The 18926-nt window shown below is 41.7% G+C and overlaps 1 protein-coding gene across 1 annotated transcript in view; it reads right to left on the bottom strand.

Annotated features, from left to right (window-relative positions):
- The window catches only part of LOC138718004 (CNK3/IPCEF1 fusion protein-like), a 154252-nt gene that overhangs the window by 30652 nt on the left and 104674 nt on the right, over positions 1 to 18926 (bottom strand). Inside the window, exons 13-16 of the mRNA XM_069852116.1 lie at positions 17319 to 17333; positions 17045 to 17082; positions 11381 to 11417; positions 10580 to 10749 (exon numbers count right to left, since the gene is read on the bottom strand). Of these exons, the coding sequence (XP_069708217.1) occupies positions 10580 to 10749; positions 11381 to 11417; positions 17045 to 17082; positions 17319 to 17333 (260 nt within the window). The remainder of the gene's footprint in view (positions 1 to 10579; positions 10750 to 11380; positions 11418 to 17044; positions 17083 to 17318; positions 17334 to 18926) is intronic.

The following is an 18926-nucleotide window of genomic DNA, read 5'->3' as shown; positions in this document are numbered from 1 at the left end:
CCTAGCCCTTATACCTAGGCACATTAAAATGCTGAATACGTACACTGAGTTAAAGCAGGTAAAATATACATAATAATTACAAAGATTGAGGATAAATGAAGATGTCAGACAGCATCTCAAGTCACATTTTGCATGAATAGGAAGAGACTATAAAAAGACATTCATCAAGACAAGTCTTTGAGCTTTAATACCTGGAAGTCTGAATTTCTGAGAACTGAAATATGGATAGAAAATGGATATTCCAGTGAGTGGCTTCCCTACACCTCTGCATATCTGTTCTTTAATATACAATAAAACACAATATAATCATCACTCCTGCAGTTTACAAGTATTAAATATTCATAGGAGAGGTTTGTATTCTGCATCTTCACCAGTAAATGGTTTTGTCTGCTCCAGGACATTAAAAAAAATATCAGCAGAGGAAGAGCAGTGGGGGAGGGAAGGGAAGTATTTATTTTCTTTTGGTAGAGAAGGAAGAGTTATGTTTATCAACATGTCGGCTGAAAAAACCTTTTAATTTTGCAGCAGGTCTTCATTTGTACCATAATAGGTTTATTCGCTATTGTGGGGTTTTAACTTTCCCTTATTATATTTGTGTCTGTCAAACTCGTTTAAAGCCTGGCCTGGGAGCCTTGTGTTTCAATTCCACAGGCTGGGATTTAATAAGATTAAAATCATTGAGACAAAATAACAACTAACTAGAAAAAAAACCAAAAAAATTAAGTCTTTTTTTTTTTTTTCAATGCACATGTCAGTCAATTAGAACTTAAGCCAGTATTTCTGTCCCAGATCCACAGTATGGTTGGACTCGATGATCCAGTGGGTCTCTTCCAACCTGGTCATTCTATGATTCTATGATTCTAAACAGGGACAAGCAAATGAGTAGGGCTGAGTAAAGGAGTAGCTCTGCTTATGGGCTGCATTGTACTTAAGATAGAGAATGTGTAATCCTGCTTTTCTGTACCAAAAAAGGGGTCACTTACCAGAATAGCAGCAACAAGGACACTGAAATTCCTGTCTAGTTCCCAAAACCAGCTTAAGAACACCAGAAATCAATGTCAAAAAAGGAATCAATGAAGTATCACAGGTAATGTAACACACACTGCTGAACAAGAAACTTGTAAAATGCCAGTTGTTTCTCTGCAGTACTAATCAAGAGGCCCAATTTAAAAATAAAAAACACTAGAGATCCAGAAGACATCATGTGAAAGAACATACCCAAGCACCTTCTCACCCACACACCAATAAGTCTATGGCCTGAGCTACATAAACCTTCAGGTGGGTGAGAGGCGACTAGGGTATGGAGCTTCTTGGCCTTCCATATTACAAACACAATCATATCTCATCCCTTTTTCTCTGTCAGTGCAGTAACCATTGATCTGGAATGCATCCTATAAACTCCTTAGGGTGCTAGACAAGCACTCAAGGAGATTATTTCTATGCAATACCATTAAGTAAGTTACTGTTTCTACTGTTGACATATACAAACATTTGAGCATTTCGATTTTGAATGGGACTAGTGAATTATGAGGACCCTGTAAGTCAGTGTGGAGACACGTACCTGGAGTGCTCACACTTGCAGAGATGGAGCATGGACTTCAACTACTGATATATCCAAATTAGAGGATTACTTTCTAAATCACTAATAAAAATAAGTTTATAGGATTCAATTTCAGTAATTCACAATTACCAGGTACACAGAGAAATCCCTAGGTTTCTTATGCAGTATTTGGCAAGTTCCAGTTGGTAAAAGATATATTTAAAGACATAACTATATAAAGTATATCCTTATAATATGCTTTCTTTCTCAATGCATTCTATTTTTATATTATTTGTCACTGATTTCACATTTGTTCATTTATAAGAAATGTTTAACATTTCATTTTATGTTCAAGTGAAAAGGAGGAGGATAATGGTGTGGATTTTTTTTTCAATGCACTATTGGTACCCAACTGAGATGTGTCACCTGTATAACAGTAAAACCTTATGAGGATATTATTACAGACAGCAAATAGAATTCCAAACAAGCACTAGGAATAGAACACATGAAAGTCATTTTTTCAGTTGTTCTTGCAATAAAAATTATATTTGAAAACATTAGAAGTCCTAAACATTTTCTTTTACCTGAAATGTTATTTTTAATGTGACTTAAAGCATGCTATTACTTAACTGACACATTTCACTCAAGCTTCCTTGAGATTTTATTGCAATGCTATAAAATAACCCCAAAAATAACTCTCAGACTGGAAGAACCTTGACCTGTTTCCTATTTCATCAGGGTGTGTAAAAAAGCAAGCTGTTAGATCCTGTGGGGTATATATGCAGGTTAGCCTAATATAAAGCTGCACTTTTTGCCATGATCACTTGTAGGAAAATAATTTCTATTACTGAAAAAGAGACAACAGCCTTTATAAATGCTTGGAACAAAGAAAAGCAATCATTTCTTCACAGAAGAAAGCTTTTCACTCAAAAAAATAATTCCAACATACTTATGAAATCTAATGCATGAATCCAATGAAACAAGCTAATGTCCTCTGTATTTTGCCACAACACATGATCTAAATTTTGTGGCTTTAGGAGATTTAGTAAATCATTTACTAGACCTTTTTCAATATATAAAGCGAATGTAATGGTGCAGAAAGATTTCAGAAAGTAGCGCTGTAAGGCATAAATACCTAGTTACTGTGGAGTAGCTCCAATCTGTAATGCAGCGTACTCCTTATGGTTTCATCAGTGTTTCAGTGCTGCCCCTAGAAGCCCTTGTAAATGCTGAAGGAGCAGTTCAGTCCTCAAGCTCTTTTAGTCTCTTTTTCTCTCTGCCAAGTACTTCAGTAAGGCAACAGATAGAACTGTGAATAATCTGTGTAAGGCATTGGACCAGAAGTCCCCAAAGCTCTAGATGCAATGAGCTACTACCACAGAATCACTAGGTTGGAAAAGACCCAAAGGATCATTCAGTACAACCATTCCTATCAATCACTAAACCACACCCCTGAGCACCTCATCCACCCATCTTCTAAACACCTCCAGGGACAGTTACTCAAACACCAACCTGGGCAGCCTCTGCCAGTGCCCAATGACCCTTTCTGTGAAAAATTTTCTTCTGATGTCAAGCCGGAACCTCCCCTGGTGGAGCTTGAGGCCATTCCCCCCTGTCCTGTCCCCTGTCACTTGGGAGAAGAGGCCAGCACCCTCCTCTCTACAACCCCCTTTTCAGGTAGTTATAGAGAGCAATAAGGCCTCCCTTCAGCCTCCTCTTCTCCAGGCTAAACAACCCCAGCTCTCTCAGCCATTCCTCATAAGGCCTGTTCTCCATCCCCTTCACCAGCTTTGTGGCTCTTCTCTGGACTCTCTCCAGAGCCTCAACATCCTTCTTGTGGTGAGGGGCTCAGAACTGAACACAGTATTCGAGGAGCGGTCTCACCAGTCCCAAGTACAGAGGGAGAATAACCTCTCTGGACCTGCTGGTCACGCTGTTTCTGATACAAGCCAAGATGCCATTGGCCTTCTTGGCCACCTGGGCACACTGCTGGCTCATATTCAGTCGCTGTCAACCAACACCCCCAGGTCGCTCTCCTCCTGGCAGCTCTCCAGCCAGACTTCTCCTAGTCTGTAGCACTGCATAGGGTTGTTGTGCCCCAAGTGCAGGACCCGGCACTTGACCTTGTTAAACCTCATGCCATTGGTCTCAGCCCAACGGTCCAGCCTGTTCAGATCCCTTTGCAGAGCCTCCCAATGCTCCAGCAGATCAACACTTCCACCCAGCTTAGTGTCATCTGTGAAATTATTTAGGGTGCATTCAATCCCCTTATCCAGGTCATTGATAAAGACATTGAACAGGGCTGGACCCAGCACTGAGCCCAGGGGAACCCCACTTGTTACTGGCCTCCAGCTGGAGTTAACTCCTTTTACCACCACTCTCTGGTCCTGGCCATCCAACCAGTTTTCCACCCAGGAGAGTGTGCGCCTGTCCAGGCCAGAGGCTGACAGTTTCCTAAGCAGAATGCTGTGAGAAACTGTGTCAAAGGCTTTACTGAAGTCCAAGAAGACCACATCCACAGCCTTTCCCTTCTCCAGTAGGTGGGTCACTTTTTGCCATAGAAGGTGATCAGGCCAGTTTGGCAGGACCTGCCTTTCATGAACCCATGTTGACTGGGCCTGATCACCTGGTTCTCTTGCATGTGCTTCATGATAGCACTCAAGATAACCTGTTCCATGACTTTTCCCTGCACTAAGGTCAGACTGACCGGCCTGTAGTTCCCTGCATCCTCTCTCTGACCCTTCTTGTAGATGGGCACAACATCAGCCAGCCTCCAGTCAAGGGTAACTTACCCAGTTAGCTAGGACCGCTGGAAGATGATGGAAAGGGGTTTGGCAAGCACATCCACCAGCTCCCTCAATGTTCTTGGGTGGATCCCATCCAGCCCAATGGAGTTGTGGGTGTCTAGCTGGGCAAGCGACACTCTAACCACCTCCTCTTGGATCATGGGAGCTTTGTTCTGCTCCTCTAACTCCTGGGAATGTACACACAGGGAACAACTTTCTTTACTATTAAAGACTGAGGCAAAGAAGGCATTAAGGACCTCTGCCTTGTCCTCATCCTTTGTCACAGTTGTTCCACTTGCATCCAATAGGGGCTGAATATTCTCCGTAGTCCTCCTTTTATTGTTAATGTATTCATAGAAACATTTTTCATTATCTTTCACCAACTTGGCCAATCTGAGCTCTAGGTGGGCTTTAGCCCTCCTGATTTTTCCTCTGCACAATCTCACTTCCTCCCTATAGCCCATCGAAGACTCCTGTCCCTTCTTCCATAGGTCATAGACATTCCTCCTCTTTTTCATGTCCCTCAAGATCTCCCTGCTCAACCAAGCTGTTTCTTTCCCCCTGCTGGCTCCTTTTCCGGAACATGGGGACAGCTTGCTCCTAAGCTGCCAGGGTTTCCCTTTTGAAGAGCACCCAGCCCTCGTGGGCTCCCTTGCCCTTAAAGACTGTCACCAATGGGACTTTCCCAACCAGCCTTTTGAACGGTCCAAAGTCTGCCCTCTGGAAGTTTAATGTGACTGTTCTGCTAATCCCTGTCATCACCTCACCTAGAGCTGAAAATTCTACCATCTCATGGTCGCTTTGTCCCAGGCATTCACCAACCATCAAATTTCCCGCAAGGCCTTCTCTGTTTACAAACAGCAGGTCCAGGAGGGCACTTTCCCTTGTCAGTTCACTCGCCAGTTGTGCGAGGAAGTTGTCTTCCACACATTCCAGAAACCTCCTAGACTGCTTCCTTTCTGCTGTACTGCACTTTCAGCAGACATAAAGTAGATTAAAGTCTCCCATAAGGACAAGAGCTAGTGATCTTGAGACATCTCCTAATTGTTTATAGAAGAGCTCATCAGCTGCTGCTTCTTGGCTGAGTGGTCTATAACAGACTCCCATCACAATATCCAACTTCTTGTGGGCTCCTCTGATTTTAAATCACAGGCACTAGATCCCGTCATCACCATAATCGAGCTCAAGGGTATCAAAGCACTCTCTAACATAGAAGGCTACCCCAACACCTCTCCTACCCTTCCTGTCCCCCCTGAAGAGTTTATACCCTACCATAGCTGCACTCCATTTATACGAGTCATCCCACCACATTTCCATGATGGCAACTACATTGTGGTCTCTTTGCCCTACAATAATTTTCAATTCCTCCTGCATTAGTGTAAATGCATTTTAGCTGGGCTGGTGAACCCTCAGCTCTCATAAAGGGAATAGTGTTCACTCCCAATTGACTGGTCCTAGGATTATCTAATCCATCAGTGCCAGTTTCATCCTTTCTGTCACCAGATGTACTCGCCCCCACTCGCTCTGTGGTGACATAATTGTGGTCCTTGCCAGCACGCCATCCCTCAGGCACTGGAGTTCCACTTCCAGGCTCACTGCTGAGTAGCCTGGCTTTGTCCCTGCCTCCCCACCCCCCCACCCTTCACATCTAGTTTAAAGCTCTATTTATGAGCCCTGCTAGGTTTTCAGTGAGGACTTCAGTACCCCTAGGAGACAAGCGTGCCCCATCCCTAGTAAGGAAGCCTGGAGGTGCGTAGGTCAGTCCATGACCAAAGAATCCAGAGTTTTGCTCCTCACACCAGGTTTGGAGCCAGTTATTAATCAACTGATTCTCCTTGATCTCTTGCTTTTCATTCCTTAGTGTTGGAATGGAGCTAAACACTACCTGCACCCCAGAGCCATGTCAATGACTGTCATTCATGTAAGCATCTACTATAACTCAAAGATAGAAGTTTTCTGTTTTAAAAGACTGCAATTATACAGTTCCTGGCAAAGGTGTAGGAGTGAGGACCAATTTAAACAGAAAAAAATCCCAAAGATACATAGTGACAGTAGATCACAGCCTGAAACCCTTTGATTTTATATTTATATTTCTTTTAAGCTGAATCCCCATGACAACCATCGTTAACAAATCCTGCAAAATCTTATTTCAACACTTCTTGGAAAACCAGTCAATCTATTCCAAAGGTCCACAAAACAGAGACTTTTAGTTTTCTGTCCCTTTCCCGGCAATGATATCCCACACAGTAACAAAAAGTGCAAGGAGCCAGGAACCTGGGATTACATGTGATTATCTTCCCCCTCCACTCCTCTTCCTATGTAGGAGTATTGATTGTGTCCAGGGTTCCCATATGAGAAATAAAAATGGTAAAGGGGTAGGCAGGATCACACATTGTCCTATTTAAAAACTTGTCTTCAAGGTAGTGCCCTACAGAGAGCAGTACTCAAAGGAAGGAACCAAATAACATGGTTTAGTGGTAGATAGGAATGGTTGGACTCGATCCAAGAAGTCTTTTCCTGGTGATGCTATAATGCTAACAAAGCTGTTGTCCAAGGAGCTCAGTGTTCCTGAATGCACACAAAGTCTACTACTCAGATTAATTTTCTGACATTTTCTGAGTTTCCATTGCAAAACCAGGCCTTGTATATTTCTTCCTAGTCCAAGCAATTTCCCCTCACCAGGCTGGGAGCCCATCCATGCTACAAATGAAGGTTTACCTGCCTCACATAGTATCCATATTTTATAGAAGAGCAAAGTTTCAGGGCAGTCTACCCAAGCCTGGTGAGACCACCAGGGCAGTAACTTCACCACTCCCAGTACCTCTGCTAGAGAGTTGAAAATTTATTTGGAGTGCCTGTGTGCTTTCTGCTTTGCTTTCAGTGAAGGAAAATCTTTACTCTCAGGGTGTCTGATCTGCTGTGGCTGACCCTTCTGAGGTTTGCCCTTTTTTCCCTTCTCTTGAGCTGTGGCTTTCAAAACAGCTTTTATTTTGTGTTAAATTGAAGGAGCTACCATCTTCAAATGTTACCACAGGTGTCCCATATTGGCTCCCCCAATCTGCCTTATATGAAAGACCTAGAATCAGAGTGAACTGAAGGCAAATTAAATCACAGCCACCGAAATATCCAGAACTTCAGAGGTGCATTAACATTGAAAACACAATGTCAGCTGAGGTTACCTACCAAAACCCAGGACAATACACATATCCATACAAATTCCACCCACTCCCTATTTTCTCCATCTCCATTAGAAAAAAGGTTAGGAAGAGCACCCTGTTGCTATGCTACAGTTGCCAGTGTCTGACTGTGGTTTCCACAGAGTAGCAAAACAAACTTGTTTCTCACAAGAATGAAACTGGTCAGGCACAGCTACCAGCAACCAGCGTGCCCCAGTTCCTTCAACCTGAGCTCTGCTCCTCCACCACAACCTTTCACTTCAGCCTCCATAGGGAGCCCATCATGGGAAACCTCAGCAATGTGAGGAGCAGAGCTCCTCCACTTTTAGCACAACTATGAAATTAAGACTGCCATCCTGGATGCCCTGTTGAGATTGAGGATTACACCTCCACTGAAGGTAGTGGAAGCAAAGGGAGTATTAAAGCCAGGCCAGTGAGTAAAAAGAAATTGCAAGCAAGCAAGTCACTGCTATTTCAGCTTTGTCAGTCTGGAGATGAAGATACCTGTGAAAGTGCAATGGGTATAATTCTTCTCAGATATGACAAAGCATGGCTCTGGTCTCATCAATTGAAGTAAGCAGATCTTTGCAAAGGACACTGCCCCTCCTTCCCACTCTCTGTAGTTACTGCCATTCTGCAAACTTTGCCTAAATCTACAGTTATGCAGAGACTGCACTTTAAATGGTCCAAAGAAGCCTCAGGTTTTTAACATAAAATGGTGTGAGAGAGTCAGCAGAAGTTAAAAGCAAAGAGGTGCTACAAGCTAGCATATTTACAGGAACTGTGAGAGGTGAGAAGTCAAACCTGTCATAAGCTAACAGTATTTTGAAGCCATATGAGCTCTTTAGAGCATATAAAATATGCTGAAATTAGGCTGCTACCTATTCTTCAGCCCTGTTCATTTTGGGGCAGTGATAGCTGGAAAGCAGGTATAGGCTGAAATGTTGCATTCACTCAAATTATGAACGCTGTCTAGAACCACTGGAATCAGTATGACCCTGGCTTCTCTGGATCCTGAGGCTGGAATTTAGCCAGATCACAGCAACTAAAGGAAGTAGAGAACTTTGCACCTCTTCCCTATCAACTCCCTACCAACCTTCTTTTCCCAGATGTCGAATTTCACCTAGTCTTGCCTAGTTTTATTTCCTCCCAGCTCGATCACTCCTCAAGATAATTATTTTCTGACATTTTCCATGCCTAGAAGTCACATCAGCCAGACAGTTCACCTTTCTTAGCACTGCTGTATTTCAGAAATACAACTGAAAGCAGTGATTTAGAACAGCCAATGCTAATAAGGGTTTGCAGGGTATTAATGCCAATTACTGAGTATGCCTGCCAGGTCATATCTTTCAAGCAGAGATATTGTAGGCATTGGGAAAACAAAGATTTCCATTTAGTTTGGGGTTTTTTTAACAATTTCCATTTCTTTTCTTTCCTTGCTCTTTTCTCTTTCTCTCATGCATATATTAGACTCAGTCTTTAAAGGAAGCTACATCAGATTAACACAATACTATAAAAAACAGCCCAAGACCAGCAGAACTTCCCCTGCCCCCTCCAAAAAAAGGAACAGTTATTACCATCTTCAAATGCCAAAGTTTTTATTCTGTTAAAAAAAAAAAAAACACTCTACAAACTAAGAGAGAATTTAAAATACTCTTTATAAGGGAAATGTTGGTTAGGGTTTTGAACTTTTTTTTTACTGGTTTAAACTATTTTTTTTGTTCCCTGAAACAGTTAGCAAGATTTTTAATGGGGATTACTGCAATAGAACCAAGTGGAAACAATCCAGATCACATTTAATTTCTTAATTTGTCCTAAAGGTTTCTCTAATCTTCCATCCTTTGCTGGGCCTCAGGCAAGCTCATTTCCAGAGCAGCCCATTTGCATTTAAGAAACTCGATGCCTCTTTACATTTCCACATTTCAGCTGTGGAGTTTCAACCAATGTCCTTGCTGGCACTCCCTAGTCCTCTGCACATTCCATTTTTAGGCTCCATCAGTCCATCATGTGAATGTGATAGGATATTTAGAGGCAGTAGCACAAGAGAGCAGAGTGAAGAGAATAACTATGTCTGAATCTTCGTAGGATGTCCAAGGCACCCTTTCTGCCCAATCAAGCCAAGCTGTAAAAAACAGCCTGGACTAAAGCCAGCTATTCCCTAGGACTCACTGCCTCTTTGCATTCAGACATAACCTTTTAATGAAAGGGTTAGTCTGGATTTCTTACTATGCGTGTCAACCCCCTTGCCTGCCTTTTTCAGTTTTTAAGTCCTAGTTCTTCAACTGATTACAGGAATTCAGGGCCTACTGTTCTTTGTCTCAGACTATACCCCACTTGTACTACAAATAAAGTGGGTTATTTGGGCTGGATCGGCTGAAGAGAAGCACTATCTGCACCACCTGTCCAAAGGAAAGCTCATCCTCTGAACAGAAAGCTGGACCGTGAATTCAAAATGCTGTGTTTTCCTGCAGATTTGATTGTTAGCATCAACTCATCAGAACAGGAAGTTAAAAGTCAGTAGAACATGAGAACCTTGAATAACAGTTATCTGGAGGAGACATCAGCATGACCAGGAGTAAAATTATCAGCAGTGCCCATACTTGCAACCCTACCAATGCAAATGAGGGAGGAACGAAAAAAAGCAAACAAAACCAGATTAATCTCAGTATTGAAGGGGATGGAGAGAAAGAGAGAAACTTATGAAAATTTATTAGAAGTGAAGACGCATTTCTGTTTTAAGTCTTCACAGCAAGCCTCTGCAAACTGCCCAAACCCAGGAAAACCTTTCCCAAATTCAAATGCCGCCAAAGCCTGCAAAGAGCAGCTCTTTAAAAGGTCAGAATAGACAGCAAGTTAACATTTCACATGTACTTACTGAACTAGATAACACAATTTTCTCTATGTTTCACATTCACATAAACATTTCCCAGACTACAAGAAATGTCATAGCTGAAAAATAGCCCCAGTTATTTGTAAGTCTCAAGGGTCTGTTTAAATTGTGAACCCAGCTCCTCTTCTCCCATTCCCAACAGATGCTGTTTCCTCGGCACCCAGAGCTGAATAGATGCTGTACTCACCAGCTGACTGCTGTACCAATACAGCGATGATTCTTTCAGCACACACCAGAACTTTTTCCATTTGTTGCCAATGAAAGCTCCTTTTTCCTTCTTTTTGTAGAGCCATCCTTGGCAGTCTGCTTGCCCCAGTTCTTTACACGATATCCTCCGTCGGCTCATTATAAAGAACCCTGAGCCATTAAAAATACAGTGTTCAGCTTGTTTAAAAGCACATTGCTAAATAAGGTCGATATCTTTAATTGGCAATCTCAGCAAGTGATCCAAGCATATCTTGAAATATACTTAAGTCGTTCAGTTTTATAATAGCTGTGACAGTAACGCATTCATTTGAAAAGCGATCTGATGTGCAGAAACAAAATAGCAAGCTATAGATGAGGCAGTCACTAATTAATGCTGATAACCATACAAAAGTTCTTGTAAATTAACAGGATCAAAGGATATATTTAAGAGAAGCGTGCATGTATTTCCCTTCACACAGCTGCACTGAAAAGAATACATCTATTTGAGTCAGCTAGAGAAAACTATTACACCAAGTGCACGAAAACCACTAGTGTATGTGCAGGCAGCTGATTCTACCTCACTGATTTCCAGCTGTGATTTAATTAACATACCACAAGGATTTAGTCCAAAGGAGCAGCCCGTTGTCATTTTTCTTAGAATTGGTGTAAGAAGCAGTGGAGTTAAGCAGCCTTCTACCAGCTGAAGAGCAGTATAAAATCCTCACCCTCCCAAGAACAAGATATACTAAACAAAAAACCAAAAGAGGAACCCAGAAAAGAAGAAAAAACAACCTCGTACTACCTTGACTTTTCTTTTTTGTCTTCTGACGCAAGGGAACCTGTAAGAAATGCAGGAAGGAAAGAGAAGAGGAAATTTCAGATTGTGTTGCAACATTTGTGTAGAAAGGGGAGGGGGAAGCTACAGAAGGACGTGGTGCTGATGCTAGTGGTATATGCAGAATGGAAACACATAACCCACTCGCTGCTATAGGGACATTAGTAGCTGAAGCATAAAACGTGTTAATTAAAATTGATGCATATCTAGTTGAGCAATAGCAAATGTAGCTATTAAACATGTGTCTATTTTCTAGGGCTTCCTGTTTTGCACCCGCAGGCAGCTTCTACTTTCCTAGGTGTTTACCCGAATTGTATTCTGTGTTCAGAAGTTAAAAAATAGAAGTTAGGTCTCCAATATTCAAATGCTTCTTTACACTCCACAATGGGGATTTACAAACATGGAGAGAATATAAAGACATGCCAGGTGTCCGATAGTCCTTTAGTTCGTTCTAAGAAATTCTGAGAAAGAAAAATACATGCATTTTCCACTCTAAATAGTGCAGAGAATACATATCCCATTATGTTAGGTTTTCATAATATTTCTTAAAATAAAAATATGAAAAAAAACAACACGAATCTGGCAAGTTATCCAAACCATAAAATAGAAATATACCAGAAGTTTGCCCTGCCATATATGAGAGCTTTAGTCACTGCAAAAATAACACAATCAAATTATGTTTACTCATTTGCAGTCTGTATGTTTCATCCTACGTAAATACATTGAAAATGAAGCTAAAGCAGAAGACCATAGACTGAAGAAGAGGTCATTAGAAGTTTGAGGTCTAGGATTTGGGTAAATGCTCCCCAAGCAGGCTAGTTGATTGTGTAATTGTGGACAAAGTACTTGGCTTCTCTTTGCCTCTACCTTTCCATCTCAGGCAAGGGAACAAAAATATCCACAATTTTCTGTTTGTGAGAAGGTTTTGAAGTTTCTGGATGACAAATGCTGGAAAAGATGATATATGATTTTAAATGCTTGGCCACAATGTTGCTATGCAAAGCTGGCAGCTATCTAATCAGCTGCAAAGGTACCTTATGAACATCCCTAATGCAGCCCCTCTGCCTAACCAGCTGGCTTTTCAGGAAAACAGAAACGCCTTTTATATTATTCTTTAAACATCTGATGGCTATTCTCACAGGTGAATTAAAGGTAGGTAAAGATATACCACCTGGAAACAGTAACAGAAGAGACCAATGCCACTGGTATTTAACAAGAGCTAGAATTTTTTCTAACTAGTGATCTTTGTAGCATTTATAGTAGTGCAGCCATGTGCCTATCTGGTGCCTATTTGAGATGACCTGAGCAACGTGTGGGAAGTTTTATCAGGAATGAATAATCCCAGACTCCTGAATAATCATCACATTCTCTTCTCTTTTTTTCTTCTTCCAATCCTACCACTGTGCCTCACTCAGACTATTCTCCATGACAACAGACAAAGAAAAGCAATGAGAAAACACATTAGTTCAATTGGATGCTCTGCTATTTCACCCACTTATACAGGTCACCCTTCATGACTTCATTCTGAAGAAGTAATACCCTATTTAGTACACGTGGAAACAATACATTGCCTCAGTGAATCAGTGGGTCACGCTGTCACACTAATTACTGTCTTTTAGAGCTACCCAAAGTGGGTAATATAAATGAGCTCTCCTTGAACAGAAAATGTGTAGTAAGGCAACATCACATCTTTGCCATACTGCAGTGGGGTCATTTCATCTTTAACCAACAAAGTTGCACAACAAGAGCAGCAGTACAGAGACAAGATATGGCTCTCTAGACAACCAAGGAAGAAGTGGGTCTTTGCACTAACCCTATTAACGATCTGAAGCAAAATAGCATAGTCTATGGCTCACCTGCCAAGAAAGTGTAAAGATTCATATTATGCAAGTCACCTGTTAGGGCCTGCTTTATATACAGGCTAAGAAAAAATGTGATTATGTAACAAGAGCTCAGGACAGCAAACAGATTTTACAAATGTGCATTATTCAGATGCAATTATAGTACTGCTGCAAGTTGACAAAAGGTGATGAATCCCCCATCCCTTCATATTTTGCTGGAGGAGCTGGGAAATGAATGAGGGAAGGAAGAGCAATTTCCCCAGCCAGCACTACCTTTATTTTGCCTAGATAAAAACCAGTGACAAATCTTTAAAAACATCACCATTGAGTGAGATTTTATAAAAGTTAAGATATATTTCCATTTTTCTTTCCTAGTATGTCTGAGAGCTGAAGTGAATTTTCAACAAATTAATCCTAAACTTGGAATTCAGCAACTTTTAAATATTTTTAGTGCTGTTCAGAAGGCCAGCATTGTCTTTTAAAAAAAAAAAAAAAATGATGTTTGATCAACACATGAGAAGCCTGTAATCCCAGAATGCAGAAATGAAACCCGATGTTATTCACAAAATCGTCTTCTCAAATTTTGTTGATTTCTAAATGGACAAAAGCAACCTTGCACTCCAAAGCATCTGTTTGGAGTCAGATAGATATCTTACGAAATAAACTGTTTTCATCTTAAACCGGTAAAAGTCTATAATTAAATGAATCTTCCACCAACAGGTTATGGATTCAGTTTTCCACAAGGACATGATGCATTACCAAGTCTCTAGAGGCAAACCGTTCCTCGGGTAAGTAAATTAAAGTTCCTTTCTCTGAAAACTGGCTTAGAATCAGTCTTCCAGTGAGCCTGGGTGAACATTGATTAAAAGGTACTTTTACGTTCCACTCCTAGTAGGAGACATTAACACCAGTGCAGAAAAAAGAGCAAACTGTGGAAAGCAGAGTTATTATCAGTAAAACCAATGGTACCGACCAGCGGTGTAAGAGTAGTTACAGATGTGAATGTACTCTAACTACCAGACACAGTCAGTGGAACAATCTGAGACTGAAGCAAATGTCATGATTTTACTAGATTTCTGGCAATGGTGGTTGTTTCTCTATAAAGTCACAGATTCAAATGAAAAACATATCAATAGAGTCAGACCTATTTCTAGCTCTTGTAGTTACCAGATAAAATCCAAAGGCCATAATCCTCAGAAAGCTCTGAAATAAAAGCAAAATGTTGCAGCTATTTGCAACTTTAGCAGGGTCATCATTTTTTGTGTAGGTCTGGCCATATAGGGTAGGTTTTGATTTGACCTGAGGGCTGAACAAGATGGGACAGTGATCCTGCAGAACAAACCAGGCTTCAAGCCTATTATTCATTGTTCCTGCACTCGGCAAATACATCAATGAGCCAGTTCAAATGGAGCTGTAGAACAGAGCATTGTTCACAGCCATTTCTGTGCCAGGCAGGCTACACTGATAAGCAAAAAGATACAAGAGAATACAAGAGATACAAGAGATGCTATTTTTCCACAGAACGGTTGGGCTTAGAAGGAACTTCTGGCAGTCAGGTAGTCCAACTTCCTTACCCAAACAAGAACACCTATGGCCAGTAGCACAGGACCATGTCCAGACAGGTTTTGGATACTCCAAGGCTGGAGACTTCACTACACGTCTTGGCAACCTGTACCAGTGCTTGGTCACCCTAACAAAAAAGGGTTTCCTAATATTCAAAGGGAAGGCCCCATGTTTGTGCCCATTGCTGTCACTGGACACCCCTGGCTTCTTTACTTTTGGACCCTCCCTTCAGGTATTCACATGCATTAATAAGATTCCCCTGAGTACATACTCCAACCTAAATAGTCCCAGCTCACTCAGCCTTTCGTCACATCTTAGATGCTCGAGTCTCTTAATCATCCTCATGGCCCTTCACTGCATTGCCCCCAATATAGCCAGTTCTCTCTTATACCAGAATCCAGAACTAGACACAGTGCTCCAAGTGTGGTCTCTATCTCATCAGCACTGAATGAAGGAGAAGGGTCACCTCCCTTGACTTGCTGGTAACAGTCTAAGGTAGCCAAGGGTACCATTTGCCTTCATTGCAGCAAGCGCATTCTGCTGGATTGCGCTCAACTTAATGTTATCCAAGGCTCCCAGGTCCTTTGAGCAAAGCTGCTTTCCAGCTGGGGAGTCCCCTGCATAAATTGGTCTCCCCTAGCAAAATCATGTGTCATGGATTAACAGGAGGGGGTAGAAATGAGATCCTGGTCCCTGCCAGGCAGCAAACCTCTCTAGACTGTCAGTCGGACCTACAGATGGGTGCCCTGTAGCAACTGAGTCATACATTCAACATTCAAGTTCCCTGAATGGCCATGACTCATCATTACTTCCTGGTAGCCTTGCATGGTTTACAATTAGGTAGACTAGATCTTTTGCTACTAGGCATACCCGGATTCCTGTGGATACTGAGGGCAGTCAATCTATTTTGCAGCTCTAAGTTCTCACATAGGGCAGGAGCCTTCCTCCTGCTGCTAAAAGTCATCAGCTTCCATCTTTTCCCTTCTCCAGAGGTTTTCCTTAGTTTGATAGCAGGGGTAGACATTGCTGGCTTCCCCACTGCAGGTGGGGACTGAGGCTCTTCAAGCTGTTGTGTCTCAAAGAAGATTGTATTTATCTCCCTTTGATCTTATCCGATGCTCCACAGCCTGCTCACCTCCTCCCATATCTTCTCTACCTGGTAGCACAGCTCCTCCAAGATGGAACACCTCCTGCAGGGCAGAGGGCCATTCCTCCCTCAGAAAGGAGTCTCAGGCATTTCCTGCAGCCTGGAACCTTGAGAGCTGCATCTGCCATCTTAGACAAGCTTAGTCTGCGTGGAAGACTCTGCCCAAGCAGGGACCACTGCTCCCACATCTGTTGAGGAAACTGTCCCATTACCATCATTCCTAAGACTGCTACAGCAGCACAATTTCACTTGAAATCCTGGGGCAAGGGTAGGCGATTGCTCCCTTTAGAGCCTGCTACAACTTCCTCAAGCCCACACCCTTGTAGCTCCCCTTACTTTGACACTGCCCAACAGTAAGGATTTGCAAAATATGTATCATGGAGGCTACACGTTTCCAGGCTTCTTTCCAAATGGGTGGTCTTGAGCAGTCACTGCTGGGAACCAACCTTGGGTGGGCAGCATCCCCTTGAGGAGCTGCCACAGTCAACACAGCCCCAAGGGATGCTTCTGCCTAGAGACTGAGGGGCTTGCAACCCACAATCTCCCCAGGAGGGGAAAAAAAAATGGGGCAAAGTAGGCATATGAGGCTGTTTTGGAGGAAAAAAATTGTTCTACACACAAAAGCAGGAGTGTTGGGCTAATATGGAAGACCAGATTTCATGTCTAGTGAAGTTCAACTCATAATGCATGAATCTAAGGCAACAAAGTCAGCTATGGTCAATAGCTTGTACTCTGCAGAGCTGTGTTTTCCTTAAGCTTCAAGAGCTAGTCAAGTATGTGGCTAAGAAAATTCTTTGCTAAGTTCGTGCATCCTGAGTTACTACTTTCTCACTCATTGAGGAGTAGGACTTTGAAGTGACACCAGGATCATGCAATTGACTTCGTTTCACTCTTAGAGCAGACTAGGGGCAGCCTATGGCAGCCTGTCCATTTGGTCTGGCCCATAAGCAAGATCTTGTCTAGATATTGAGGCTGTCCACAATCTTCTATGATTAAAAGGACACAATCCCAACATAAAACCTCTGTAACCTCTGTAAACCTCCATATCAGTAACTCTGATATAACTTTGATCATACTTACAAGAGTATTCCCATCAGCTTCCATGAACGGTTTCAATGCTTGGTGGGAAAGCTGCAAAGAGAGAAAGCTTTTTGTTGTTTTGGGTTTTTTTTGTTTTTTTACTTATGTTCTGCATTATATTTTCATGTAACAAGACTTCATGGTAGAGTAAAAATGTGTTAATACCCTGACCTGCTAACTTTACCCTTCCCACTCCACCCATGCCCTCAAAAAAATCCTTTTTTGAAGAAAATGCTATGTTATGTGATCTGATTTTACAGATTTAGAAGTCAACCAGTATTAAGGAACACTAACTCAAAGCTATTCAAGATGTTCTATGAAATAAAGAGAATAAGACTCATGGATGTCGTGGAGGGGTTGTGTTCTGTTTGGTTGGTTTGGAGTTTTATGGGGTGGTTAGGAAATGATTAGAAAATAAGTAAAACTAGGAGCAGTGTTTTCTGTTTGTTTTGGGTTTTGGTGCCAGCGGAGTTCCTATAAAACTCACCCCTCTGCATATGAAAGAATCATTCAGTGAAATGGGAAAATATATAATACTCTGGAGAGTATTTCCAGAAATAGAACCACATTTCAGACGAATTACTAACAAGAATCTTTTCTTGTTACTAAAACCAGTAATTTAAGATATAGGTCAATCACCATACATAATACTTGTTTTAGTTTGAAAATAAAGTCTGAGAACAGAAAATAAATACCCACCTACTGGCTTCCAGCAATTGCAAACAAAAAATAGAAAGGCAAACAAATACATATTTTTTGGCTCCCAACAGTTTCTGTACAAAAATAGAAAGAAGCACTTTCTCTAAGTGGCTCAAATTGAAGTAATATGATGAGGAGAGATGTTAGCTCAAATTGTTTCAAGGATATTTAGAAATCATAGCTAATACAAGCAAGTAGATGAAACATCTTTAACATTAATGTTAAGCCTCAAATATCAAGCCAGAAAGCAAGGAAACAACGACCAAATGATAGTAATTATTGTTACATGTAGCATTTTGCCTGTCCTTTCTTCATTGCAACCGTGCTCTGGGTTTGGACAGGTTGGGGCATAGTTATACAAACTGTTGAAATGGATTTCAGCAAAAGCTTCTCAGTGATCTGAAGTCAAACTTTTGTTTAGTTTCCAAACACTGGATAAGCAATCTTTGAGATAGCATCTGATTTTCAAAAGCATCACTGACTTCTGTCTCATTCTACTTGAGTATGACTACTTATCCACTGCATAAAACCCCACAAAATGTTCACTGCAGAAACAACTGTCATAGACATAACTTGAGTTTATTTCTCATAAAAAAAAAACCAAAAAACTGAGTGAAATTATTTATGCTGTGGCTAGCATGAGGATTTTTTTGTCCATCAAGAGTACTCAGTTGTTGCAAAATCAGTATTTCAGTGGGTATAACCTGTTTATCTCTGCAATACAGTAAAATAAGGTTTTCCTTTCAATTTTCTGCAGACGCGTTGTGGGAAAACCATGCGTCCTTCCTGAATGAACAGGTGAATTAGGAGAAAGATCTGGCTACATGTGGCTACTCAAGAAAAGATAGTCTATGCCCATCTTACTGAATTGTCCCGCATCAGTCTGCAGGATCTGTCTGTGGGAACTATAGCTCCTCAGCCCCCAGTATTCCCATCCCGGATACTGCAGTTAGCATACCCAACTGAGCCATGGCCCTCAGGTGCCCTCTGTGTGATGGTAGGTGGCCACACCATGGCAGCCCACGAGTGTGCCCAGGGCTAGCAGTTCTGCTAGCAGATCTTCCCAGTGCACAAAAGCTGCACCTGACTGAGCTCAAGGGGTTGGCAAGCCAGCAAGAGATTAGTAGGAGGCATTTTAATTCATATCACCAGGAAGGTGTCCCAATTCCTAACTAGAACAGCT

Source organism: Phaenicophaeus curvirostris, chromosome 2 (assembly GCF_032191515.1).
Source record: "Phaenicophaeus curvirostris isolate KB17595 chromosome 2, BPBGC_Pcur_1.0, whole genome shotgun sequence".
In the NCBI taxonomy this organism is placed as follows: Eukaryota; Metazoa; Chordata; class Aves; order Cuculiformes; family Cuculidae; genus Phaenicophaeus; species Phaenicophaeus curvirostris.
Note: the sequence above shows the minus strand (reverse complement) of the source record. Positions and strands in the feature narration are given on the sequence as shown.